The sequence below is a fragment of the Dama dama genome, chromosome 15 (genome assembly GCF_033118175.1).
Source record: "Dama dama isolate Ldn47 chromosome 15, ASM3311817v1, whole genome shotgun sequence".
NCBI lineage: Eukaryota > Metazoa > Chordata > Mammalia > Artiodactyla > Cervidae > Dama > Dama dama.
Window position 1 is genome coordinate 81362935 of NC_083695.1, and position 27618 is coordinate 81390552.

At 35.0% G+C, this 27618-nt stretch overlaps 1 protein-coding gene across 1 annotated transcript in view; it reads left to right on the forward strand.

Moving 5' to 3' along the window:
• ATRNL1 (attractin like 1) overlaps positions 1-27618 on the forward strand; it is a 766939-nt gene that overhangs the window by 31859 nt on the left and 707462 nt on the right. The window contains exons 2-7 of the mRNA XM_061162736.1: positions 1621-1704; positions 2824-2937; positions 7726-7854; positions 9187-9395; positions 22489-22663; positions 25959-26046. Coding sequence (XP_061018719.1) covers positions 1621-1704; positions 2824-2937; positions 7726-7854; positions 9187-9395; positions 22489-22663; positions 25959-26046 — 799 coding nt within the window. The remainder of the gene's footprint in view (positions 1-1620; positions 1705-2823; positions 2938-7725; positions 7855-9186; positions 9396-22488; positions 22664-25958; positions 26047-27618) is intronic.

Here is a 27618-nt window from a genome sequence, read left to right on the forward strand (position 1 = left end):
TCTGCATGCCCAGTTCTTAAAGAATTTGCAACTTCTGGACCTTGGCTTAGTAGATCTTACCATTCTGTTACTTATAAGATTTAACAATTGTTCTTTTATCTTTTTAAGTTATCTTCAGTGGAAGTTTGAATTACTTCATTTGGAGCTATTATTGGAAGTGACAAATCAGGACAAGTTATTTAACCTGTTAAAAATGTACTTCAGTTTTCTTATCTGTAGTATGGGATTAATAATGTTTACTATTTCTTGGTGTTTTTGAGATTTTTAAGTGAGGTAACATTGTGAGCTTACACTAACACCTGATACATAGGAAATTTAGTGTTAGATTAATTTGAGAACACTGGAGTTTTCCAAGCATGAATTAGCCCCTTTTTTTGCCCAAAGTAATTTGCAGGGATTATGAAAGATTTATAAGTAACATTTATATTTATTGACCTTTATGTCAATGCTGGTTTAGGTAAATGAAGCTTTCTCCCCCCTAATGTTTTTAATACTCACTGCTATAAGGAGAATTTAATATTGTCTTAAACTAGATAATGACCCTGATAACTTTGTGTACATGTATATATATGTGTGTGTGTGTGTGTATCTATATGTGAATGTATAAAGACTGATGAGCCCCAGGGTGTGTTTCTGTGTATGTGTGTGTGTGAGCTAATTTGATTCAGTCACGTCCAACTCTTTGCCACCCTGTGGACTGTAGCCCGCCAGGCTCCTCTGTCCATGGGATTCTCAAGGCAAGAATACTAGAGTGGGTTGCCATGCCTTCCTCCAGGGGATCTTCCCTACCCAGGAATCAAACCTGCGTCTCTTATGTCTCTTGCACTGGCAGGCAGATTCTTTACCACTAGTGCCATGTGGGAAGCCCGTGTGTATCTATATGCCTATATAAATATATAAAGGCTAAATGGAAAGATATCTTTATTTAAAACATTGTCTTTTCTTGATAAAATAAGTGGGCTGGAGCTAAGGAGAACAACATGAAGTAGAATTGGGTTATTCTTTAAATATTTTAAAAGTCTAAAAATCTGAAGCTTTTCTCATTTTCTTTTTTGTGTTTAAAATAGAGGATAATTTAAAAAAACCCTTGATTTACCCTATTTTTAAAATTGAATTCTTGGACTAGGTATAAAATAGGTAAAAGAAAATAATTAAAACAGGTAGCAGAATTCAGTAAAGTCTGGTGATAGCTACTTTGCAACCTTGCTGCATGAAAAACAAATAGAGCTAACAGTGTAAACTCCCCCCAAAGTACTAGGTACATATACGACTATTTCTCTGCTCCGTAGATCTGCATCTTTCAAAGTGCATTTTATCTTTTTTTTGCCTCCATCTGATTTTTGTGCAGAGGAAGTGTTACTGAATTCATTTTGCATCAGCATGGAACCCATCTGTATAATGTTCAGTCTTTCAATGTGTTTCTCCAGTTTGTAAAATGAAACAATCATATAAAAACTTAAAGAAATTTAAAAACAAGTTTTTTTGAGACTTAGAGAGATAAATGGCAATTTGAAAATTTTCTTAAGTTGTAAACAAATTCTCCTTTTTGGAAGCTTGGATTAGTATTTTTAAATGTTTTATGCTATTATAGGTAATCATTTTTGTAATTTTGTTTTCTAGGTTAACAGAACCTTCTGGATATTTAACAGATGGTCCAATTAACTATAAATATAAAACTAAATGTACATGGCTAATTGAAGGCTAGTAAGTATACAATTTGGGTTAAATTTATTTATTCTGCAGTGATAAATGCTTACCAGTATAAAACATTATAAAGGTATAACAGCTTCAAAGTTACATATTCTGTTGCTTATTGTTGGAAAATATTATTCATTATATTTTAAAATGGGATTTATAAATTTTAGATATCATATTTAATATAAATTACAATACCCTTGTGACAGTAGTTTAATTTTTGCATATATTTTATTTTTAAGTTCTGTCACTATGGCATTAAATAAAGTATGCATTTTTGGCTTATTTTAAATAGCTTGTTATAGAATTTGAAGACTCCATAGAAAGTATAAAAATATTCCATGCTGAATTATGCCATTTGTTCATAGTGTTCATCGTTTTAGTTCTAAAGGTGTTAAAAAAAGAACATTTTCTAAAAGAGTTAATTGTCCTTTTAGAGGCATTTTTCAGTAATTAGAGTTGTGACTGAATTTATCTATTTAAACACATGAATGAATCATAGATGAATTGATATTAGTTGTTTTTGAACTGTTTTATGATTTTTAAAGAGTCTGGAAAACTGAGTATTTTTTTGTTGTTGTTGTTACTTTAAAAGATTTTTTAAAACTTTAGAGTTATTAATTACCTTTGTACCTATGGTCTCCTTTATTTGTTAACAAATGGCAGTGTATCATACTGAGATGTTTTGATTAAATTTGAAGACCTTATTAGTACCTGTAGTTAAAGGTTGATAGAAATAAGAATAGTCTTGAGTGCTGAATTTAAAAATCAACTTTATTTAAGTACAATTTGCATATAATGAAATACATCCGTATTAAGTGTACAGGTCAATAAAGTTTCAATGAAGTTTACAGTTTATGTATCTTTACCTTAATTAAGACATAGTACATTTCTTGTTGATTAAATTTTTAGAAAAGGATGATGCATACCTATGGCTGGTTAATAGATTTTGAAGTTGTATGTCTTTTTTACAAATTGTATATGACTGCTTATCAATCTTTTATACTGATGACTTAGGGATTTATAGCTAAATTTATGTAAATAGATTTTTAATAAAATATTGTAAGATTTCTTCAGATCATGCTTTACTATTACATATTAATTTTAAAATTTTTAAATTTTTTTCAGTCCAAATGCAGTGTTAAGATTAAGATTCAATCATTTTGCTACAGAATGTAGCTGGGATCATATGTATGTTTATGATGGAGATTCAATATATGCACCTTTAATAGCTGTACTTAGGTGAGTAGTTTTGTTTAATTGGTGAACTTATAGTCAGTTGTAGAAAAGTAACTGTGTAGTTTATTAATTTTAAATATATACTCATCTGTACTTCAAAAATAAATTTAACATAGATATTGGTGGCTAAATTTCAAAGCTGGTATAAGACTGTTGATACTATGTCAACTTAGGTGTATGTATAATAATGTAAACATTGATATAACAAAGATAAATAAGTACTGTCTCAGAAATATAGATTTATTTATAAATATCTTTTATTCTTTCTATACATAGTTCATATTTTTAAAATGAATTGTATATGTTTTCAAAACTGCCTATATGGATAGATTAATGTGAGTTCTAACTGAGAAAGAAATTAATAGATGTGTTTTTTTTTTAAGAAAATGAAAATTTATTTTTTCTGGCTTTATTGAGATATAATTGACATATTGTATTAGTTTAAATTTTATAACATGATTATATATATATATATATATGAACACACATTTATATGGTGTGTGTGCTCAGTTGCTCCGTCTTATCTTTTTGTGACCCCATGGACCGTAGCCTGCCAGGCTCCTCTGTCCATGGAATTTTCCAGGCAAGAATACTGGAGTGAGTTGCCATTTCCTTCTCTGGGAATAGACATATATTTTATTTTATTTTTTTAGACATATATTTTATAGTTGTTTTTTATTTTAGAGAAATTATAAATTTTAAATTCTATTAAAAAAAAGATTAAGTTATATTTTATGTAGTGGTTTAATAAAGGTGTTTGTATTAGTTCTCACAGTTTGGAAATTTTGGTTGCTTCAAAATATATTATTGTTAGATAGTCAGACTTAATTTAAAAATGTTTAAAATCACAGCATTTTCAGGATCAATTTAAAAATCTTTTTTATGTTTAATGTGTATGTACATTATTATGAAATGTTTTATGAACAGAAGAAAATATATTAGAAAAAATTTTGAGCATACAGGATAGGCTTTGTGTACAATTTAACTAGCATGATTGTTGAGATATTCATTATGCTATTCCTTACTTCTGTTGTTTACGCAGTGTCTCTTTTTTTAACAAATAAGTTTATTTATTTATTCTTTTGTCTGTGTGGGGTCTTCATTGCTGTAGAAGCTGCTCTCTAGCTGTGTGCATGGGCTTCTCATTGTGGTGTCTCATGTTGCAGAGCATGGGCGCTAGGAGGCACAGCCTTCAGTAGCTGGGGCTCATGCGCTCAGTACCTGGGCTCCTGGCTCCCAAGCACAAACTCAGTAGTTGTGACGCATGAGCTTAGTTGCCCCAGGGCATGTGGGATCTTCCCTGACCAGGCATCGAACCCAAGTCTCCTGCATGGGCAGGCAGATTCTTTACCACTGAGCTGCTAGGGATGCCCTACCCAGTGTCTCTTATATGTTCTGTCATTGTTACAAATTTAAATATGGGTAAAAACTTGCTATTCCCTTTAACTTTTTATTTTACTTTTCTTTTTACTATTTATGTTGTAGTTATTCTGTTTTAACAGGAATGCAAATTATTATTTTTTTTTGGACAAACAAGTAAGAAATTGTATTTTGGAATGACTGTTTTAAAGTGACTCTCTCGGACCTTAGACACTTACTCCGTGACATTGCTATTGCTCAAGACACTTTTAGAACTTAATTTTTGAGTTGTTTGAAAATTATTTAAAGGGTATTCTTGAGTAACCCTTAATCTAAGAGCAGTAGATAGAAAGTGGAGCAGAGCTTTGTGAATAATTACACTGTAAGATATATTTTTTTGCAACAGTTAGATAAGATCCTAGGTTCATACATTTATTTTTAGCAATTTAGATATAACTGTTTTCATTCCTCTATCTTTGTCTACATTTGCTATCATTTAGATGTGTGACTTTTTATTTGTGTTTCTAGTAGTTGTGATGACTTTCTGTTAATTAACAGTGATTCATTAATGCTCTTACCAACCATTTCTTTGATACTAAAGGAAACTTTTGTTAGATAATTAGCAGGATGGGATTTAGTATGACCATGAAGGTGGAACCAGTGAGTTTTCATTAGCAAGTGTTTCTATTAGCTATCCTGAGGGAGATGGAAAGTTCATGTTTATTAAATATCCACTTGATTCTCAGCATTGTACCAGACAGTTTAAATGTCATCCCGTCCTCATAAGGACACTGTAGAAGTGCTGTTAGCCCCTGTTTATTGTTGAGAGAATTGAGCCCCAGAGAAATCAAGTCTTACTTCTAATAGACGGTAGAGCCAGGATCAGGACTTGCTAGTCTCCTGACTTAAAGCCTATACTGTTTGTACTTCACTTTAGTAAGAATTCAGAATCTAAACGTTTGAATTATTCCAGTTGTATGAGTATTTATTGTTCAACAAACGTTTGATAACCTACCCAGTTCCAGAGACTACCGTAAGCCTAGAGGATGAAGTAAGGCACAGGCCACTGCAGACACCAGCTACCTGAAGCTGGGTCAGACTTCATAGGTTAAGTGCCCAGCCCTCCCCCAAACTGCCCTCACTTCAGACACCAGCTGCAAGTTCAGGGGTGCCCAGACCACCAGCACTTCTGGACCAGCTGGTTATAAGTTGAGAGGTGCCGTAACCTCTCAGGTTCAGTCATTAACTAGATAACTCACAGAACTCAGGAAAGCACTGTACTTATGATTATAGTTTTATTCCAAATTATAAAAATCAGGACCAGTCAGATGATGAGACACATAGGGTGAGTCTGGGAGCATCACAGACAAAGCTTCTGTGTCCTTACTCAGTCGTGTCCGACTCTTTTCGACCCCATGGGTTGTAGCCCACCAGGCTTCTCTGTCCATGGGATTCTCCAGGCAAGATCACTGGACTGGGTTGCCATTTTCTCCTCCGGGGGGCCTTCCCAACTCAGGGATTGAACCCAGGTCTGCTACGTTACAGACAGATTCTTTACTATCTGAACAACCAGGGAAGCCCAAGAATACTGGAGTTAGGTAGCCTGTACCTTCTTCAGGGGAACTTTCCGACCCAGGAATCTAACCAGGGTCTCCTGCATTGCAGGCAGATTCTTTACCAGCTGAGCTACCAGGGAAACTCTCTGTGTCCTTAGGACAGATGTTATCCTCCCAATGTGTCAGTGTGTATTAGGATGCTCTCCTGAGTTACAGGTTTCCAGAGTTAATTGGGAATTGCGTTTCGTACGCTTGATTAAATCATTGGCCACATGGTCAAACTCAGTCTCTAGCCCCATTCTGACTCTGGAAGTCAGGTGGATTTCTTGTGGCTTAAAGCTCCGACACGTTAATCAGTCACATGGTTGGTCTTTCTGGTGTGGGCAGCTCCCATCCTGAGTCACCTCTAGCATAACTGTGAGCCCACAGTGGATAACAGAGACATTCTTGTCAGTTGGGAAATGCCAAGGTTTTGGAGGCTGCATCACTGCTGTGCCCTGTGAATGACATGTAAACAGACTTTTTAAACATAACAAGTGTTACAATCAGATTATAAAAAGAGTGCTGCATGATTTCAGAAGTAGCTAATTCTTCATGGTGTCTTTCATTGTCAGTAGAAGAGTGAAGACAAAGTGTGGGGATTAGATAGGACATTCTAGATGGAGAAAAGGATACAGTTCAGTTCAGTCGCTCAGTCGTGTCCGACTCTTTGTGACCCCATGGACTGCAGGATGCCAGACTTCCCTGTCCATCACCAACTCCTGGAGCTTGCTCAAACTCTTGTCCATTGAGTCGGTGATGCCATCCAACCATCTCATCCTGTGTTGTCCCCTTCCTGCCTTTAATCTTTTCCGGCATCAGGGTCTTTTTCAATGAGTCAGTTCTTCTCATCAGGTGGCCAAAGTATTGGAGTTTCAGCTTCAACATCAGTCCTTCCAATGAATATTCAGGACTGATCTCCCTTAGGATGGACTGGTTGGATCTCCTTGCAGTCCAAGGGACTCTCAAGAGTCTTCTTCAACACCACAGTTGAAAAGCATCAATTCTTTAGTGCTCAGTTTTCTTTATGGTCCAAGTTTCACATCCATACACGACTACTGAAAAAAACATAGTTTGACTAGACTGACCTTTGTTGGCACAGTAATGTCTCTGCTTTTTAATATGCTATCTAGGTTTGTCATAGCTTTTCTTCCAAGGAGCAAGCATCTTTTAACTTCATGGCTGCAGTCACCATCTGCAGTGATTTTGGAGCCCAAAAAATAAAAGTAGTATTGCTTTGGGTAGTATGGACATTTTAACCATATTAGTTCTTCCCAGGTGCCTCAGTGGTGAAGAATCTGCCTTTCTGTGCAGTAGATGCAGATTGATATCTGGATCGGAAAGATCCCCTGGAGAAGGAAATGGCAACTGCTCTAGTATTCTTGCCTGGGATATCCCACGGACAAGGGGGCCTGGCGGGCTACAGTCTATGGGTTCCAAAGAGTCAGACACGACTTAGCAGCTAAGCAACAACAGTTCTTTCCCAAGGTGTCTTTAAATGAAGGTTTGCTTATAACTTAAGTAAAAGAGTACCCTATGGTCTTTTGAGAGGATGGACAAGAGGGCAAAGGGGAGAAATGGGACATTACAGTCTCGTGTTGAGAAGAGAGAAAGGAGTGTGGTGGCCTGAGAGTAGATGGTAGTCTGTCAGCAGAAGCAGCAGAGCTCACCGGTAAGAAATGACTAGGAACTCATTTTAGATTTATTCTTCTTGTTGCCCATTGTAATATATAATAGATAGTTAATGATTATGACAGGAATATTTTGAAGGAGTCTTGTGTGATTAATAGTCATGTGTACATTAATATACACAGTGTGCAACTTTGCTGTCTTTCAGTGGTTTGATAGTTCCTGAAATACGGGGAAATGAAACTGTGCCTGAAGTTGTTACAACATCTGGTTATGCACTGTTACATTTTTTTAGTGATGCTGCGTATAATCTAACTGGTTTCAACATTTTTTACTCGTAAGTATTTTTTTTTTTAATTGATATTGTAATAATGATTGTTATAATTTGACATAAAAGAGTTTATTGTCTGTTTGTGTAAATGTCTTAGGTACCAGGAGTCGGCTAGGGTGTTAAATTCCAAAATATACAGCATCTCTTCCTAAGTTACATAAGATTTTTAATAATATGATCCCCCAAATACTGTCAGCTTGTATTAGGATAATTTGTAAGCCTCAGGGCACCATGGTAACAAGTTAGGTTTGGCTGAAATAATTACAAAATTAAAAATTGTTGGGCAGTGATTAAGTAAAGAAATACATACTTAGTGTAACTTTAAGTCACAAATGTTCAGGATTTCAGGGAGCCGTCATTTGCCCCTCTGTGCTCCAAGATATTTTATACCTAATCTGAAGAATGAAGAGAGCTACATTTTCATAGTCCGTCTTATTGCAGAAACTGTGCTGAATGCTTTATGTACAATAAGATTCTTTAATTCTCTTCACATCAGTTCTGTCAAGTGAGTATTTCCCCCATTTTACACATGAGAAAATTGAGGCTTAGGAGATAAGGTAAGTGGCTATATACCACTGTCTCTTTAAAATTAGAAAAATAATATTTCTGAGTGTCTCTTATGTCTAACTCTCTATGCAAATTTTTATAGAAGTCCAAGGGCGAAGTGAATTAGCCAGAGATGCTTTTGGTTGTTTTCATTAGGAATGACCACAGAAGAATTTGATACAGTTTTTTATTTGTTTGTTTTCTTCAGGAATGTAGAAAATGATAACCGAGCATTTTTCATGAGGAATAAAACATCCTAAATATCCTTGAATCAGCAGTTTGTTATAGAATTTGTTTATATCAAGCATGTACACAAGGGAGAATAAATATACAGTAAAATATAATCAGTTAGGGAGGCTTAAAATAAAATCTGATAAACACCTTTTAACGTCCACCACAGTGTTTAGGTGATAGCAGGCTATTTAAGTATCATGTAAGCAGTTTATGTCTTGGCTTCTCTTGCTGTTTCATGTATTCATGACCTTATTTTTTTCCTATAAAGTGTACTCATGCCCTATAAAGCATTTGAGTACTTGAATATTTACCAGACATTGTGCTGTAGTCTTGGTAGCAGAGTAAGCTCATTGAATGAACTGAGGCCAGTTGAAGATATGTATACCTGAATCACCTTAGGGGTGAAAAGGTACAGAGTAAAGAATTGGAGTCACGTTGTAAAACTGTGTCAAATGAAGCACATGGACACATATAACATTTATAAAGTTAACAAAATACCAGCCCAGATTATTTTTCCAGTCATCTTAAATTTGAATATATATGAATTATATTTTACAGAATCAATTCTTGTCCTAATAATTGCTCTGGTCACGGGAAGTGTACTACTAGTGTCTCTGTTTCAAGCCAAGTGTATTGTGAGTGTGATAAATACTGGAAAGGTGAAGCTTGTGATATCCCCTACTGTAAAGCCAATTGCGGCAGTCCAGATCACGGTTACTGTGACCTGACAGGAGAAAAGCTGTGTGTCTGCAATGACAGTTGGCAAGGTAAGTGGCTTTTGGAACATATAGTCACGTATCTAATATATTAATACAAATAATACCTACACTCATTTGCTGTAGTTTGCACACCCAAATCTCATATATTTGTTTTTAGAATTTCAGTAATAGTCAACTTCTTAATAATTTGCTTCTTCATAAGGCTTCCCTGGTGACTCAGATGGTAAAGAATCTACCCGCAATGCAAGAGACCCAGGTTCCATCCCAGGGTGGGGAAGATCCCTTGGCGAAGGGAATGGTTATCCATTTCAGTATTCTTGCCTGGGAAATCTCATGGACAGAGGAGCCTGGTGGTCTGTGGTCCATGGGGTTGTAAAGAGTTGGACATGACTGAACGACGTTCACTTTTTTCACAAAATCAGTAAAGATTTTGTCTACGTGCTATTATGAGAATCAAGTAAAGTTATAAATGAAGGTCTTTAAATTGTAGATGTGTGATTATTGATCTTCTTTAATTTTTTGATGGGTTCAAAAGATTTGGTGGCTTGGTTAAAATTAACACCTGGTACATCGAAATTTGATTTATAATGGGTAACATGAATAGCATATTGCAAAAATAGATGCTTATCTTGGAAGGTACTGGACTATATTAAACTTCTTTCTTAGGAAAGACTGACCCCTTGTGGCTATTTTTAAAAGAACATAGAATATTTTAAAAAGTTTTTCAGTTGCTGTGGCAAAAGAAGTAAGAAGAATTAGGGAAGAATTTCTAAATAATTTTTATCAACATGTATTATTAAACATTAAATTTAGAGTACATTGACAAGTTGTAGCTCTAAGTATTTGGGTATAAAATCATAAATCTTACCATTGTGGAATTAAGTGAAGAGATAGGTCCTATTTTCTATAGGGCTGGCCTATATAAAATATATTTATACATTGGGCTGGCCAAAGCATTCGTTTGGGTTTTTCCCTTATGATGTTATAGAAAAATCCCAGCGAACTCTTTGGCCACCTCCAGTACTTACCTACTGAGAGCTTGCTTTGTGCAACTTATATTTACACGTTAAGAATCCTGTGTATTAATCCTGTTGATGGGGGAACTCTGACTCAAGAAATACATAATGTAAAGTTACATGGTCATGTGTAGCAGTAGTAGCAGTAGTTCCTATCAGACCCAAGTAAAAATCAAAGAGAATGTGCTCTTATATTTAACTTTCCTCAGACAAATTAAAAAAATGTTGCTGAGTCTGCTGAGTAGTTATTTGGAGGAATTATTTTAGGCTTTCCATAAATTATGCCCATCTTTAACACATGTTATTTCATTAAAAAATTAGTTACTCCAACCATATGAAATATCAGTGATTGTTGAGTTGCATTTGATTCCCTATTATGATTATGACAGATACAAATTTCTCAGTGTTTTTAATTATAGAGGCATGTATTTTGTTGAGTGGTTATTTTAATAATTCATGGCCTTTCCCTTAAAAAGTGCCTTGAGGTATCTTTTTTTTTCTTTCCATTTCTTAAATAATGTCCTTTTCCCTGGAGAGACTAGTAAGTACATCAAGAATATATTTAAGCTAAGGCCTGAGAAATAGAAGTATAGCTTATATGCAAGGTTTTTTTCTAACTTGTCTTCATCTGCTATTAGTCCCCAGCTCATCTCAACAGTCTTAAAAGCAAACGAGAAATATATTTGTAAAATATTCTCTATGAACATCTCTGTCCTTTGTTCTTTTCTTCCATCATTAAAATACTTTATTTTCTGGGTATTCTGTAACATAAATCTGGTTGAAAATGTTGTTTTTCTGGCTCTGTTTATTGGCATTTCACATTTTATTATTCTTGTCAGGAGGGCCTGAAATCATAAAATTTCTTGACTCTTAAATGTCTAAAAGCAAGTGGAAATGGGGGAGCAAATCCTGGGTATGTTTACTTTTAAAGCAAAGAAATAATATGAAGTGTATATATATATATATATATATATACGTATTAACACATACACATGTATACATATATTTTTTAAATGAGAATAATGTGAAAGTGCTTTATAACTTATAAAATATTATATAGAAACCAGACATTTGTATACCGTTACTGCTTCTTAGTAATTAGTTTATCTCTGATGAATATTTTATGGGTAGTGCTTGGTGAAATGGATATTTTGCTTCTTTCAAAACAGATGATATATAGTCTGGTTTCTTTGAGCCTCAGACCTGATCCATAATTTTGTATTTAAGGAAGCAGAGCTTCAAGTAGCTATGTGTTCTCCCCTGCCCCTGCCCCCAGTCAGCTCCCTAATCAGAGTGCCTCAAGGTTGCTGTCTTACATAACTTTAAAAAATCAGAACCCCTGGAAGTCTTTGGTTTGATTGTAAGCAACAGAAACAGTTCTGGTTTCCCTGAGCAGAAAAGGCAGTTATTGGGAAGTATGTCAGGGACCTGTGCCTCCCAGGATTTATTCTTGCCTTCTTTTTGGTGATAGAATTCACTGAGTTTGTAGCTCTCAGCACATGGTCTTCAGCTGCATACCATATTCCTCAGCCTTCTTTGCATCTAGCATGGTTACTATACTGTTAGGTCAGTAGGATATGAGTAGAATTGCTGTGTGGGAATTTTACATCACTGAGATCTTTTACAATGGCTGGTAAGTGGCAGTAACTGTGGTTAACTAGTAGCGCTTGCATATTTGTCTGTAGAATGTGTTTTACGAGAAAAGAATTAACTTTAGCTTATTTAAGCAACTTACTTTTGGTTGTCTCAACCTGTACTCTAATATAAAAGGATATTGGGTAGCTCACAAAGGAGATGGGAAGGCTGTAACAACCTTGGTTGGAAAGGGGTAGGTGTAACAGAACGCTAGTGGGTTGGTTCCCAGCAAAGATGTAGCCACAGAAAAGTTTGATTAGGATATTCCTGTCTCCACCACTGGATCCTGGGGTACCACCCCTGGTGTCCTTACTGTGGATACTGCATGCTACAGGCTTGTGTAGAGAAGTTCTAAACCCTCCCCAATTCTTTGTTATCACTTATGAAGATTTGAAGGCCTGCTTAGTAATATCTACTTGACTAAATTTAGGTCTTACCCCTACCTTCTGAATTGTGTGGGAATAGATTTTGTTTCTGAACAAACTTCACACTGTTAGAGATTTTCCTAAATGAGGAAGGGGGTTCAGATGATTAGAATCTTCTAAATAAAGAAAAAATACAAGTAAAATATTTTAAAGTATAGACTGTTGCCATAATTGGCGAGGAATGTATTGAACAGTTCTCTCATGTCTGCTCAGAAAAACTATGCGATGTGGAATAGATGGTAGTAGTCAACAGGTAGAAAAGATAAACCAGCAGGCTTCGGGGTACAATTCTTAGTTTATTACCACAAAACATTCCCTCCCCCAATTCTATGGAGTTGAAAAACAGATTACCAGGTTTTATATAAAAGGTCATTACTTGGACATTGAAAAATCATCCCCGGTCCTTTCCTATTCCAGAATATCCTGTTCAATTCTGTCATTTAGTCCTTCTAATCCTGTTCTTTATGAATATTCAGTATTCCTTTTCAGTCTAGTTCAGTCATAGTTCTCAGGTAAGGATTGAAGTTGGATGTTTTCAGCCTTTTAGATTATTGATTAAAAGATGGTATCTTAATGTGTAAGTCAGGTAATTTGATATTTTCTATAGTGTCTCTGATTCTTTAAAGTTGCACTTTGTTTGGATTTATTTCAGTTCCTTGCATGTTCTTTGTCCCTAAGTATTTCAAGGCCTTTCTTATTTCTGCACTTCCTCCTTCACACCCTTAACATTCTCGGGTCAGATACTTCCATTAGATGCTTTCATAGCGCTGTATCTTTTAAATTTGTAGCACCTACCACATTTATGTTTGTGTGATTCTTTGATTATCTTTCCTACTGGAATGTAAACTCCATGAAGTAAAGAATAATTATGTTTTGATCATCTTTATATCCTCAGCATCTTCTATAGTGTCTGTTGTATAGTAGGCACTCAAATTACTTGTTTTCTCTTTTTCTTACATGATTGAATTAGAAATGTTTAGTTTGCTTGTTTAGTGATATGTGGATATTCAAGTACAGATGTTTTAGTAGACTAGTACTCTAATAAATTATGAAATTTACTTGATAAAACAATTTTAAATATTGAGGTGAACATTTGAATTTGAGCAGTCTGGTCAGGTATTTTCTTTCTGTCCTTTGGTTTTAGATTTTAATATTTGCCATCGGGTGGCAGTATTGACTACCAAAGCATGCACTTAAGACTCCATGGCATTTTTCAAGTTGTAAAAACTTGATGATTTTGTTTTAGAAAAATATGAAATCTTTTATCTCAGATCCATGAATATTTTATCATAAATTTTCTTTCAGGGTTATTCATGTAACATATTTGGGCATAGTTACTTTAGGATAGTGTGTATAAGTACACAGCATAACTTACATTTTCCTTTAGAAATTTAATAAAGGGAGAAAGAAAAGAGACATTTAAACTACACTAAAATTGACTTTAAAATTTTTTGACCTTAGGTTAAGATCAGGTTGTCATCAATTGATATGAGGGAGACTTTAGGAGGAAGATCAGTTTGGATTTGGTATGTTATGTTTGAGATATCTTTTAGACGTCTTAGAGGAGATGTTGAAAAGATAGTTGGAGTTTAGTGGAGAGAGGTCTGTACTGTTTGGGGCTGACTGGCTTAAAAATATTAAATTGGAAATAGTTGATGATACTGAAAGCCATGAGTTCAGCTGAGATCATGAAGGAAGGGAATAGAGAGAGAGAATGGAACAAAGGACTGAGTTGTGGCTTACAACAAAATTCACAGACTATTCTGTGCTAGACAGAGGCTCCTTATAGAAACTTACCTAATGTAGAGAAACTTAAAACCAGTTATTTTATTGCCTCTGGCTTAGACAGGTAGGATAGACAGATCCTGTCCTCAATCCCAGCTCACTCTGTATTTATGATTTTCAACTAATCAGAACCAGTCTGTAAAGCTTTGTTTCAGGCCTTTCACAACACAAAAACAGTAATTGGAGAGCACTGATCTTTCCTAAAAGAAGGACAGTTCCTTTTCATACTGTTATAGCATCATTGACCTAAACTGTGAGAACCATGTATTCTTGGAACAGATCTACTGTAGTGATTACCACTCATACAATTCATTGTTTTATAAAATTCAGATATTGTCAGAACAGCTGTGGACATTTAAACTGCACTAAAATTGATAACCGTCCTTTGGAGATTGGTTTTATGGGCCTAGAAAATGTTTAGAATACTTTGGATACAGAACCCAAATCAGATTTTTCTAATGATGTTAGAAGCTAGGACGCTTGCAGCAGTGTTATCTCATTTTGCCTTTTATTGTAGAGAATTTCAGATGCAGTGCACATATTAGATCACAGGACTATTTCTGGAGTGATTACAGTAAGTTACATGTACCGCTCTTCACATCTCCCTTCTCAGCATATTTTTTTCCTTTCCTATTAGCAATTCAGTTTCTTCTTGGGCGATTGCCTTTCACTCATTGTAAGTAATCTTGATGGGATGATAAATCCATATACTTATCTATTTTAAGTGTAACTTTTCAGCCTCTTTTAAAAATTCTTTGAATTTCCCCATATTTTTTCAACAAATTCCCATTTTTCCTTGATTTCCCCGAAACTGGTTTCTGTGGCTTACAACCAAAGAAATCTGATATACAATACCAGAGATAGTATTAGAGGACAATATGTATTTTCTGTTACTAGATTTATTTAAAATACAAAAAGTTCAATATAGAGTTGTTTATAGAAATGCAGCTTATGATATAGCTCAAAGTTAGCAATGTTTATTTAATATTTCCTGTTGAAAAACTACAAAAAGAATAAATAAAAAATTTGTCCTTAATATGTTTCACCTTAGTAGTAAGATATATATTTTTTTTCATGATGTCATAGATTAAATTTGAATTAAATGTATGAGCCAAAACTGTATCAAAAATAAGTCTAAACCTCTGGAGCATGATTTTTTTCCCTCAAACTCTTGTTTGACTGGGTTACTTTTCAGTTTCTTTCACCTGCTTTAAATGATATAAAGGAACTCTATTCAGACTAATTTTTTTTTTCCTGAGAAATCAAAGCATGTTGTTAAAATGCCTGTCACTTGTTAGGAGAGAAAAAATTTTACTGCTTGATTTTCCATCCTGCATCTTTGTATATAGCCTCACAGTTTTTCTAGTAACACCGGAAGTTAGTTTATAAATCTATTCATAAAGTTAGGGGACCTTCCAGGAATTGCTGCTTCTCTCAATTAAAGACTACATTTATATCATTCTTTATGGAAAAAAAATTATTTTATAAAATTTTTCTAAGGCACATAAAATTTTTGTACTGATTTCCATGATCATATCAGAGATAGATTCCCTTAGAAAAACTGTTCCAGTGCAAAAGAGAGAAGGAAGGAAGAATGTAATTCAGTAATTCTGGAATTGCTTTGGAAAAACTTTCAAAACTTTGTAGTATTTTATTCTGGGTTTTGTCCTTTGCAATTATTTCTTAATTGGATTTACCTGTGATTATAGACATGTTTTAGTTGCAATTTTACTGTTTTCTTTTGGCATGTATATTTATAATACCTAGTAATGCTAGGCTTCATTAGCATATTTTGCCTGTAGACTTAATTATACTTAGTTTCCTTGTATACTGAAATGAGAGAATAAACTTCATAACAATAATATGTTTACTATTATGAAGCTTTCATAGTAGTATTCAATATTAAGTACAGTTTCATTCAACCTTACTTTATTTACACAGGATTCTATGTTCTTTAGGTAAAATCTCCATGATTAAAATGAAGTTTAGAGAAGTTAAATAATTTGTCCAAGATTTCATGGCTAATAAGTGGGAAAGCGAGGTTTGACTTCATTTTAATCTTCTGTGATCCTAAGGATATTTTCATTCATCCGTTCAATAAGTGAATACTGAGGCCAGTCATGTAGGAGTTGTAGGCCATCTTTAGGATTTTTATTTTTAGTGTGATAGGAAGTCACTGAAAGATTTTGAGGGAATTGATAAGAGTAGATTTATGTTTTTAATCATCTGGTTGTATTGTGAAGTTGAACGTGATAGGTAGAGAAGAAGAATAGAAATAAGAAGACCAGTTTGGAGACTATTTCAGTAATCCGGGTGAGACTGGATGGTGGCTTGGACAAGGATGGTAGTTTTAAAGGAAAGGATCTGTGTGTAGAGTCTGGTAGATGTTTATAATTGGTAAATTACAGATACTGAGACACCAACCAATCAACAGGATCCTGGATAAGCCATACTGTGTCAGGCATTACCCCTTTAGTTGTCTTTTGTGAAGAGTCTGGATTATTGCAGAGAGGGGCCAGGGGAACTTGGAAGGGGAAAGCCTGGTACCAGCAGCATCTACTTAGTGAAGTATTTCTATATTTTAACAGTTGGAAAGGCTGTATTCCTACATTCCTAAGGAATGTCAGTCCAGGATTTGTTGGATATGGATATGGGAGAAAAAGAGAACTCAGTCGCTCTAAGATCTGTGTCCTGAACAACTGGGTGAATGGGAGTACTGTTTACTGAGATGGTAAACACAGGTGAAGGAGCAGATTTGAGAGGGAGGCATCAAGATTTTAGGTTTGGACATGTTTGAGATGATTATGAGACATCCCAGTGGAAATGTCACGTCAGTTCAATTCAGTTCAGTTCCTCAGTCAAGTCCAACTCTTTGCGACCTCATGGACTGCCACACGCCAGGCTTTCCTGTCCATCACCAACTCCCGGAGTTTACTCAAACTCATGTCCGTTGAGTCAGTGATGCCATCCAACCATCTCATCCTCTGTTGTCCCCTTCTCCTCCTGCCATCAATCTTTCCCAGCATCAGGGTCTTTTCAAATGAGTCAGTTCTTTGCATCAGGTGGCCAAAGTGTTGGAGTTTCAGCTTCAGCATCAGTCCTTCTAATGAATATTCAGAACTGATTTCCTTTAGGATGGACTGGTTGGATCTCCTTGTAGTTCAAGGGGACTCTCAAGAGTCTTCTCCAACACTCCAGTTTGATAGCATCAGTTCTTTGGTGCTCAGCTTTCTTCATAGTCCAATACTCACATGACTACTGGAAAAACCATAGCTTTGACTAGACTGGCCATTGTTGGTAAAGTAATGTCTCTGCTTTTTAATGTGCTGTCTAGGTTGTTTATAGCTTTTCTTCCAAGGAGAAAGCGTCTTTTAATTTCATGGCTGCAGTCACCATCTGCAGTGATTTTTAGAGCCCAAAAAATAAAGTCTGTCACTGTTTCCATTGTTTTCCCATCTGTTTGCCATGAAGTGATGGGACCAGATGCCATGATCTTAGTTTTCTGAATGTTGAGTTTTAAGCCAACGTTTTCACTCTGCTCTTTCACTTTCATCAAGAGGCTCTTTAGTTCTTCTTTGCTTTCTGCCATAAGAGTGGTGTCATCTGCATATCCAAGGTTATTGATATTTCTACCAGCAGTCTTGATTCCAGCTTGTGCTTCATCCAGCCTGGCATTTCACTTGATGTACTCTGCATATAAGTTAAATAAGCAAGGTGATAATATACGTAGGTAGTTTAATTTTGAGTCTAGAATTCAAGAGAAATTGTAAGGATGGAGATATACATTTGAGAGGGATCAGAGTATAATTCTGGAGAAGGCAATGGCAACCCACTCCAGTATTCTTGCCTGGGAAATCCCATGGATGGAGGAGCCTGGTAGGGTGCAGTCCATGGGGTTGCTAAGAGTCAGACACGACTGAGCGACTTCACTTTCACTTTTCATTTTCCTGCATTGGAGAAGGAAATGGCAACCCACTCCAGTGTTCTTGCCTGGAGAATCCCAGGGACAGGGGAGCCTGGTGGGCTGCCGTCTATGGGGTCACACAGAATCGGACACCACTGAAGAGACTTAGCAGCAGCAGCAGCAGCAGAGTATAATTCTACTTTGGGTTATAGAATAGCCTCAAAAATTTGTTTCTCAGTAGCCTGTCACTAGTGCCAAAAGTTACATCATTAGAAATTCATTTTTGCTCTTTGGATTAACCTGTGGAAAAGGTAGCATGTTAAATATGAAAACACACTGTAACTTGAATTAGTTTAGTACATCTTTTTCAAGAGAGCTGTAATCTGCTTACCTTGAGGAGATTCCCATGTTGATGGATGAAAGTTATACAGGGAGAATTATGCAGAGATATTCCATAAGTGTCCAGATAATAAAGTGGTGGATTTTTCATGGGTGTATTTTTATGAAATGGGAGTCTTGGGTGGCCTTAAATGATATTTAATGGGTGGTGGAGCCTTTGTGTGTATAATGCATTCTTTATAGCTATTTGTGTTTTTAACTAACATTCAGTACATAAATTCACTCTTTTAATCATTTTAGTTGTAGAGTACAGAAAGCTACAAATTAAGACATCTAATTTTCCTTAAACTTTTAAGTCATATTCATAAATCTTTCATTCTGTATATAAGCTTATTAATTTAGAGTAAAATAATGACAATCTGTAGAGTTTGGCTGTTAACCATTCCTTCTAGAAGTTATAGAAAATATGGTAGTAACAAAGAGAGGAAAAAGTTGCTGTTTTACATAGAAAAGTAGATATTCCAGATTGCAGAGTAAAATTTGTAAAATCTCTAAAATCCAATTTCTTGTACTAAATAACAGTATTTATCTTACATAAGTTAAATCAAAAATTTTAGTCATTAGCATTCAGTTCAGTTCAGTTCAGTCACTCAGTCGTGTCCGACTCTTTGTGACCCCATGAATCGCAGCACGCCAGGCCTCCCTGTCCATCACCAACTCCCGGAGTTTACCCAAACCCATGTCCATTGAGTCAGTGATGCCATCCAGCCATCTCATCCTCTGTCGCCCCCTTCTTCTCCTGCCACCAATCCCTCCCAGCATCAGGGTCTTTTCCAGTGAATCAACTGCTCGCATGAAGTGGCCAAAGTACTGGAGTTTCAGCTTTAGCATCAGTCCTTCCAATAGTTTCCTACAGTTGCTGTAACAAATTACCACAAACTTGGTGTCTTAACGGGGGCTTCCCCCATAGCTCAGTTGGTAAAGAATTCACCTGCAATGCAGGAGACCCCGGTTTGATTCCTGGGTCGGGAAGATCCCCTGGAGAAGGGATTGGCTACCTATTCCAGTGATTTTGGGCTTCCCTTGTGGCTCAGCTGGTAAAGAATCCGCCTGCGATGTGGGAGACCTGGGATTGATCCCTGGGTTGGGAAGATCCCCTGGAGAAGTGAGAGGCTACCCACTCCAGTATCCTGGCCTGGAGAATTCCATGGACAGCCCATGGAGTCGCAAAGAGCCAGACACGACTGAGTGACTTTCACTTTCACTTTGGTGTCTTAACATATACTTATTAATCTCTTAACATTCTGGAGGTGAGAAGTCTGAAATTGGTTTCACTGAGCCAAAAGCAAGGTGTTGGCAGGACCACACTCCTTCTGGAGGCTCTTAAGAAAGAATCTGCATCTTTGACTTTTCTAGCAATAGAGTTGCAATGCCTGCTTTCCTTGGCTTTTTCCCCTTCTTCCATCTCCAAAGCATGCAGCACAGCATCTTGCTTCAGTGGTCCTGTTGATTTCTCCTTCTGTAGTCAAATCTCTCTTAGAAAGGCATGTGTGATTACATGAGGAGCCCACTTGGTTCGTCCAAGATAACTCCCCAGCTCAAGATCCTTAATTATATCTACAGAGTCCCTTTTGCCAGGTAAGGTAAGAGTCATAGGTTCTAGTGATTAGAACCTGCTTTATCTTTGAGGCTCATTATTTAGCCTACCACAAGCTTGCTCTGAACTATTTTGTTTTAGTGTGGACTTCATATATGTATTATTGATTTAAATATCTTAAGAAGTTTACATGCCATTATTCTCTATCAACCTCTGCCAGGCAAAACTACGTATTATTTGACTGTTTCCAACTCTGTGCCTTTAGGTGGTAGACTTGTTTTTAACTTTTTCTTTAGAAAGAGTTTCAAATTTATAGTAATATTGAAAGAACAAGGATTGTACAAAGAATATGCCCTTTACCCAGATTAACCTATTATTAACATTTTATACTTTTTAGTTTATTATTCCTGACTTAAATCTACATTTTTCTTTTAAAGAAAATAGCATTTAGCATTCAAACCAGTAGGTATAACACTTATGTATAATGCCCATATGATCTTATTTCTTTTCAGTTAAATTAGGAGGTTGGCAAACTTTTCTGTAACAGACCATATAGGAAGTATTTTTGACTTTGTGAATTGTATGGTCTCTCTTAAAACTGCTCAACTCTGCCAAGTATGGCAAACGCAGCCTTCAGTAATACTTAACTGAGTGAGCTTACTGTGTTCTTACAAAACTTCATTTACAAAAACATGTATTGGGTTGGATTTTGCTCATGGACTGTTGTTTGCCAACCTGAGTTAAATGAGGTCTCAGTGGTTTAGAATTGTAGTTTTAACTTAAAAAAAATCAACATGTTCCTTTAATTTCTTTGTTTACTAAGGTGTAGTTCATTGACTTTTCACTTAGAAACGGTAAAATTTTCTGTATCTGATTTAAAAGATTTTTTTGTTATCAAAGAGGTGATCTACCTAATTTTTACCTGAAAAATACAGACTCATAGAATGTAAACCTTGAAAAGGACTTTGAAGATGAATGAATGAATGCATGGGTGAGTGAATAAATAAGCAAATAAAAACTGTAAAGGTTAATATTTCTGAAATTAGGGTCTGTTTGAATGTTGTAAAATTTTGTGATTCAGTGATCTAAAACTTTTTTGATAAGAAATCATTGCTTTCATAATTGTGTAAAAATGCTACTTGATCTCAGTGCCAGCATTTGTGTTGACTGTTGAGTTAGGACCAAATAATAGTCTTATTATAGGCTAAAAGGTATAATAAAATGTACTGTTACTTTTGTGATAAGTTGAGGTCAAATGATGTTATTGGCTATTTTATAAATTAGAAAGGTTTATAAATAAATGGTAGATGAAAGAAAAGTGCTGTGAGAATTGTTTTGTGAAAATAATACAGTATCTTAAAGTTGTGTAGAAAAGGTGCTATAGTATTAATATCATTTTCAACTGGAGTCTAATGAATTAACTTTGAGCAGAACAACATCATCCATCATTTTAAGCAAATATTAATTTTACTGATTTTATAAGCTTCTTTATGAATATAATTTATAAGCTTATGTTGGTTTTATATTTATAAAATAACTTTGAACATAATATATTTCTATTAGTTTCATTAGAATTAAAATAGTTTATGAGCCCTTAAATTTGATGAAAATAAATATGTTTCCGTTAGGAGCATTCCTTCCATAACTGAAGTTTGAGAAACACTGATCTAGTCTAGTTGGCTACATTTTACAGATGATGAACCAAGACTCATGAGCGACATAGTGAATGTGGATAGGAAAAGACAGTGTTTTCAACTTGCAGTATTTAAGTTATCCTGTACTCATTAATATTTTTTATTATGCATAATAATTTTTTCAGTTTATGGACAGTAAGCCTCCCTACCAATGCCAATTTTGGTTGTTCTTAATAAGAATGCTGCTAAGAAAAAATGTAATTTTTATTTTTGTGGTTTCTTTAATACAGTTGTAAACAGAAAGTGCTACAATTTAAAAAGGCTTTAATTTCTGTTTTTTAAAAAAATTGAATATTTATAATAAGCCTGAGGAGATATTTCTTTCTTATAAATGAAGGCTTGATGGTGGCAGAGGGAAACAGACTTTCCCAAGGTCACACTTTTAGTGACAGAACTGGGTTTTGAGTACTTTGTTTTCCATTTTCCATTCTAATATTCAAGTAGAATATTAGCATACTAAAATAAATCTGAAATTTATATTATTAAAATAATTCTTTCAAATTGTGATATATATTTGAACATATTCAAGCCTAATTTGAGTATATGATTTTTTTTTCCTCCTGTAAGCATTACATTGCTGTTAGAGTTTTTCCTGTAAGTTATATTTCAGACTATTTATTATATATATTATATTTATTAATATGATGAGCATTGAATTCTTAAATTCTCTTAACCCATATGTTCTATTTCTGTAGTCGAAGGTCTTTGTTTAATGCACTGCATTGTTTGATTTTTCTTTTAAATAGGTCCTGATTGTTCTTTGAATGTTCCTTCCACTGAGTCTTACTGGATTCTGCCAAATGTTAAACCCTTCAGTCCTTCCGTAGGTCGGGCTTCCCATAAAGCTGTTTTACATGGGAAATTTATGTGGGTGATCGGTGGATATACTTTTAACTACAGTTCTTTTCAAATGGTCTTGAAGTAAGTTTTTTCCCCATATTTTTGCAATCTATTTTTTAAGCTGGGTATTTTTGGATGATGAAGACTATCCTAAATGTCTTATTGCTATGCCGATTTATGAATGGTTTTCTTTGTAATAGTATCTGTTTTCCACATGGGACTGATTCAAGAATATATAAACTCAGTATATCCAAAAGTTATTTGTCACTGTGCATATATGTTTGTTCTATGTAGACATTTCATTAACTTTCTAGAGTGCTTTTATTAAATTCTGAATAAGAAAGTGTTAGCTTTAAATAAGGCCAGGCCAGGCCTATATTGGCCTTTGTGAATCCTGGTCACCTTTTATTTTTTCAGAATGAAGTATAATTACTTATAAGAATACTTTCAGTTTTTTCCTCAAATTTTAATTTGCCTAAACTTTTACTCTGCATTTACTTTGCAAACTTTTATTGGTAGAGCGGTACCAGTGTTGTAAGATAGGTTATTGATTTACTGTGGACTCAGTGAAGATTGTCCTTTGCATAATTGGATGATAAGGAGGGTTGCATGGATGCCAGCTTTATCTGATTTTTTTCATCTGGTGATTGTATTTTATGAACTATTCAATAACAGAATAAAAGAGGGAATAAGAATAATTTGATTATCAGTGTTGTTTTCAGGGGTCATATTCATAATATGTAACGACTGGTGCAACTTGGGCATCAAGCAGTTGGAAATGTCCTTGGACAGTGTACCATATGGTGTATGCCCCAAAAGGGTTGCTATATTTAGCAGATAAATATACAGGACACGCAGTTAAATTTGAATTTCAGATCAATAGTGAATAATTTTTTAGTATGAATAGGACTTTTGTAATTTTATTTTATTTTTCAGTTTTTTCTCGAGTGTTGCATGGATCATACTTATACTAAAAATTTGTGGTTTATTTGAAATTCAGTTTTAACTGGGCATTCTGTATCTATAAACCCTATTTGTGAATATATTAGCCCTATTAATTTAGGAGATTAAAAAATTCTGTATTTAAGAGGAGATTGCTTTAAAACTATGATTGAGTATGACCAGAATCAAAGTGTAAAATAAATTCTGAAGAGAGGGAGGAAGAATTTTAAGTAAACATTTAATAAGTGAAGGATAACAATTTCCTTCAATATCCTGTAGCAATGAAAGAAAATATAGTAGAAAGAACTGAAAGAGAATTGATAGGATTATTAAGATATGCAAAGAACTTGAGGAACTGAGATTTAAATGTGGAAAAGAAAAGGAAGTTAACCATGATTCATGAAAATGAAAAGTTTGTGAAAATAGAGTCAATTTTGTATTAAATTGTGGTATTTGCAAAGTAGAGTTGTGAAGACAGTATAGTTGTCAAGGAAACTTGGAAATCTTAAAAGTTTGTGTACAAGTTAAATAGCACATTTTAAATTAAGTGACGAATTTTGCTTATATTCTCCTAAATATATATTTTCTATTTGAACCAGATAGTTTATAATTTTTTTGTCTGAAACCTGTTTCTTTTGGTTACAGTGTTTATTTAGTTTTGTAGTAAACTAGAGGTATAAGATTAGAAGTAACTTTGTTGCTGTTTTCACAGGTTAGAGAATGTTTTTTCATTATTCTGAAGGCGGTTTAGTTGTAGGTAAGGATGTTTAAAAAGCTTTTTAGAAGTGATGGTGTCAGTAATAAGTTGATTAATCTTCTATAATAGAATTTAATTGAGGTGTACATGTTACATTTAAGACAAATTATTCAGTAAATGATGTAAACGTTCTGTATTAGTGTCTATTAGAGAGTATTTTACAGAATATTTATTCATTGACATTAGTGAAAATTAACTTGTCATCATGGGCATAGCAAATTGTTTTGAACACATTATGTGCTTAGTACTTGGGATATGGAACATCTCAGGTGGTTCAGTGATAAAGAAACCATGTGCAATGCAGGAGATGTGGGTTCGATCCCTGGGTCATGAAGATTGCCTAGAGAAAGGAAATGGCAATCTACTCCAGTATTTTTGCCTGGGAAATCCCATGGACAGAGGAGCCTGATAGGCTATAGTCCACAGGGTTGCAAAATTGTCAAACATAACTTAGTGACTGAACAATAACAGCTTGGGATATATCAGTGGATATGATGAATGTCCTGTCTTTGTGAAGGTAGTGAGTAAAGATAGACAATTAGAAAAAAAATGTAAGTAACGTGATAGACAAGTATACAGGACTTCCCAAGTGGCTCAGTGGTAAAGAATCTGCCTGGCAAGCAGGAGACTTGGGTTTGATCCCTGGGTCAGGAAGATCCCCTGGAGAAGGGCATGGCAACCCACTCCAGTATTCTTGCCTGGAGAATCCCATGGACAGAGGAGGCTGGCGGGCTACGGTCCGTAGGGTTGCAAAGAGTCGGACGTGACTTACCTGCTGAACAACAGCAACAAAGTGAATTATGTATATGCGCATGTATACACAGACGGATATAGATAGACAGCAAAATAGATAGCTGCTGCTGCTAAGTCGCTTCAGTCCTGTCCGACTCTGTGCGACCCCATAGACGGCAGCCCACCAGGCTCCGCCGTCCCTGGGATTCTCCAGGCAGGAACACTGGAGTGGGTTGCCATCTCCTTCTCCAATGCATGAAAGGGAAAAGTGAAAGTGAAGTCGCTCAGTCGTGTCCGACTCTTAGCGACCCCATGGACTGCAGCCCACCAGGCTCCTCTGCCCATGGCATTTCCAGGCAAGAGTCCTGGAGTGGGGTGCCATTGCCTTCTCCGAAAATAGGTAGCAGGGGTAAGAAATTAGGAATGCTGAAGGGGAGGGAGTTGCAGTTATAAACGCAGTGGTTAAGGTAGACTTCATGAGAAAGATGAGAACTAAGCAGATTTGAAGGAGGTCAGATGTTGGTGGTGCAGTTATCTGGAGGCAGAGAAAAGAGCCAGACAAAAGCCTTAAGGTAGATGCTGCTTGGAGATTTCAAGAGGCAACAAAGAGGCCCATGTGACTTTAAAAGTGTAGAAGAGCTCACTATTGTTTAGGTTAATCAACTGGTTCAAATGATTAAGCTGAACAGAATAATTCCAGTAATAAATAGCCTAGTCGAGTTAATGCATATTACATATTCAGATGATTGAATCCTAATTTAGAGTAGGTATATGTTGAATGAGTCTTTATTAAAAATTTCTAATATGGTATATGAAATTATGAGTTTATTTGTAATTGTTTTTGAACTTAATGAATATTTAAATACAAATAAAGCATATGCAAATTAAAAACCCTAAAATGAATCTTAGCTTATGAAGTTATATTTATTTTCTTCTTGTTTTTAGTTACAATTTAGAAAGCAGTATATGGAATGTAGGAGCTGTATCAAGGGGACCTCTCCAGAGATATGGGCATTCTCTTGCTTTGTATCAGGTATGGATCCTGCTTTAAATATTAATCTTTTTTTTAAAATTAGCCTTAGAGAAAAAAATACTAAATCTCAGATTTATTTCAAATACTTAATGAAAACAAGAGATCAGATGAATCACAATAATTTGAAGTGTCATAGATTTTTTTATACTATTTTAGTAAAAAAATAGATTTTAATGCTATCCTTCATCGAACATGGGGAGAGAAGAAGATTGAGTTTTTGTCCATGACTTTATACCTTGTCATCAGATCAATCACTTAAAAATTTTTGATAAAATACACATAGCAGAAGTTTACCATTTTAACCATTTTTAACAATACAGTCCATCCGGTGGCATTAAGTACATTCAAATTATTGTACAGTCATTTCCATTATTTCCAGACTTCTTTTCATCTTGCAGAACTAAAACTCTGTACCCACATAGTAACTCCACATTTCCCCCCTTCCCCAGCCCCTGGCAAACCACCCTTCTGCTTTCTGTCTCTGTGAGTTGGACTGTTCTAGGTACCTTATATAAATGGAATCATACAGTATTTAATGATTAATAAATGACTGGCTTATATAATGACCAGCTTATTTTACTTGGCACAATGTCCTCAAGATACATCTGTCTTATAGCACGTGTCAGAATTTCCTTCTTTTTAAAATTTTTTTCACTTCTTTTTTTTAAAGGCTGAATAATATTCCACTGTATGTATACACTACATTTTGTTTATCCATTCATCCATCAGTATATACTTGGGTTGCTTTCACCTTTCTGTCTAGTATCAATAGTGCTACTGTGAACATGAGTATGCAACTGTCTGCTCAAGTCCCTGATTTCTGTTCTTTTGAATAGATAGTCAGAAGGGAAATTCCTAGATTTAATGGTAATTCTATTTTTAATTTTTTTTTTTAAGAACTGCCATATTGTTTTCCTCCATTGAACATGGGGAGAAAAGAAGATTGAGTTTTTGTCCATGACTTTATACCTTGTCATCAAATCAGTCACTTAAAAAATTTTGATAAAATACACATCACAAAAGTTTACCATTTTACCATTTTTAACAGTACCGTCCATCTAGTGGCATTAAGTACATTCAACTTGTTATACAGTCATTTCCATTATTTCCAGACCTCTTTTCATCTTGCAAAACTGAAACTCTGACCATTTTCTGTTCCTTCCAACAGTGCACAAGGATTCCAGTTCCTCCATATCCTTGTTAATACTTACTATTTTCTATTTTTCTTTCTTTCTTTCTTTTTTAAATAATAAAATTTCTAGCACGTGTAAAGCACTATCTCATTGTAGTTTTGATTTGTATTTCCCTAATGATTTGTGATGTTGAACATCTTTTCAAGTGCTTATTGGCTATTTGTATGCTTTCTCTGAAGAAACATATATTAAGTCTTTTGCCTGTTTTTAAGTTTTTTTTTCTTTTTTTGGTGTTGAGTTGTAGGAGTTCTTTATATATTCTGGATTTTATCTCCTAACTGGATTTATGATTTGCATATATTTTCTGTCATCCTGTGGGCTGTCTTTTTACTTTGTTGATAGTGTCCTTTAATGGGCAGGTTATTAATTTTGAAATAGT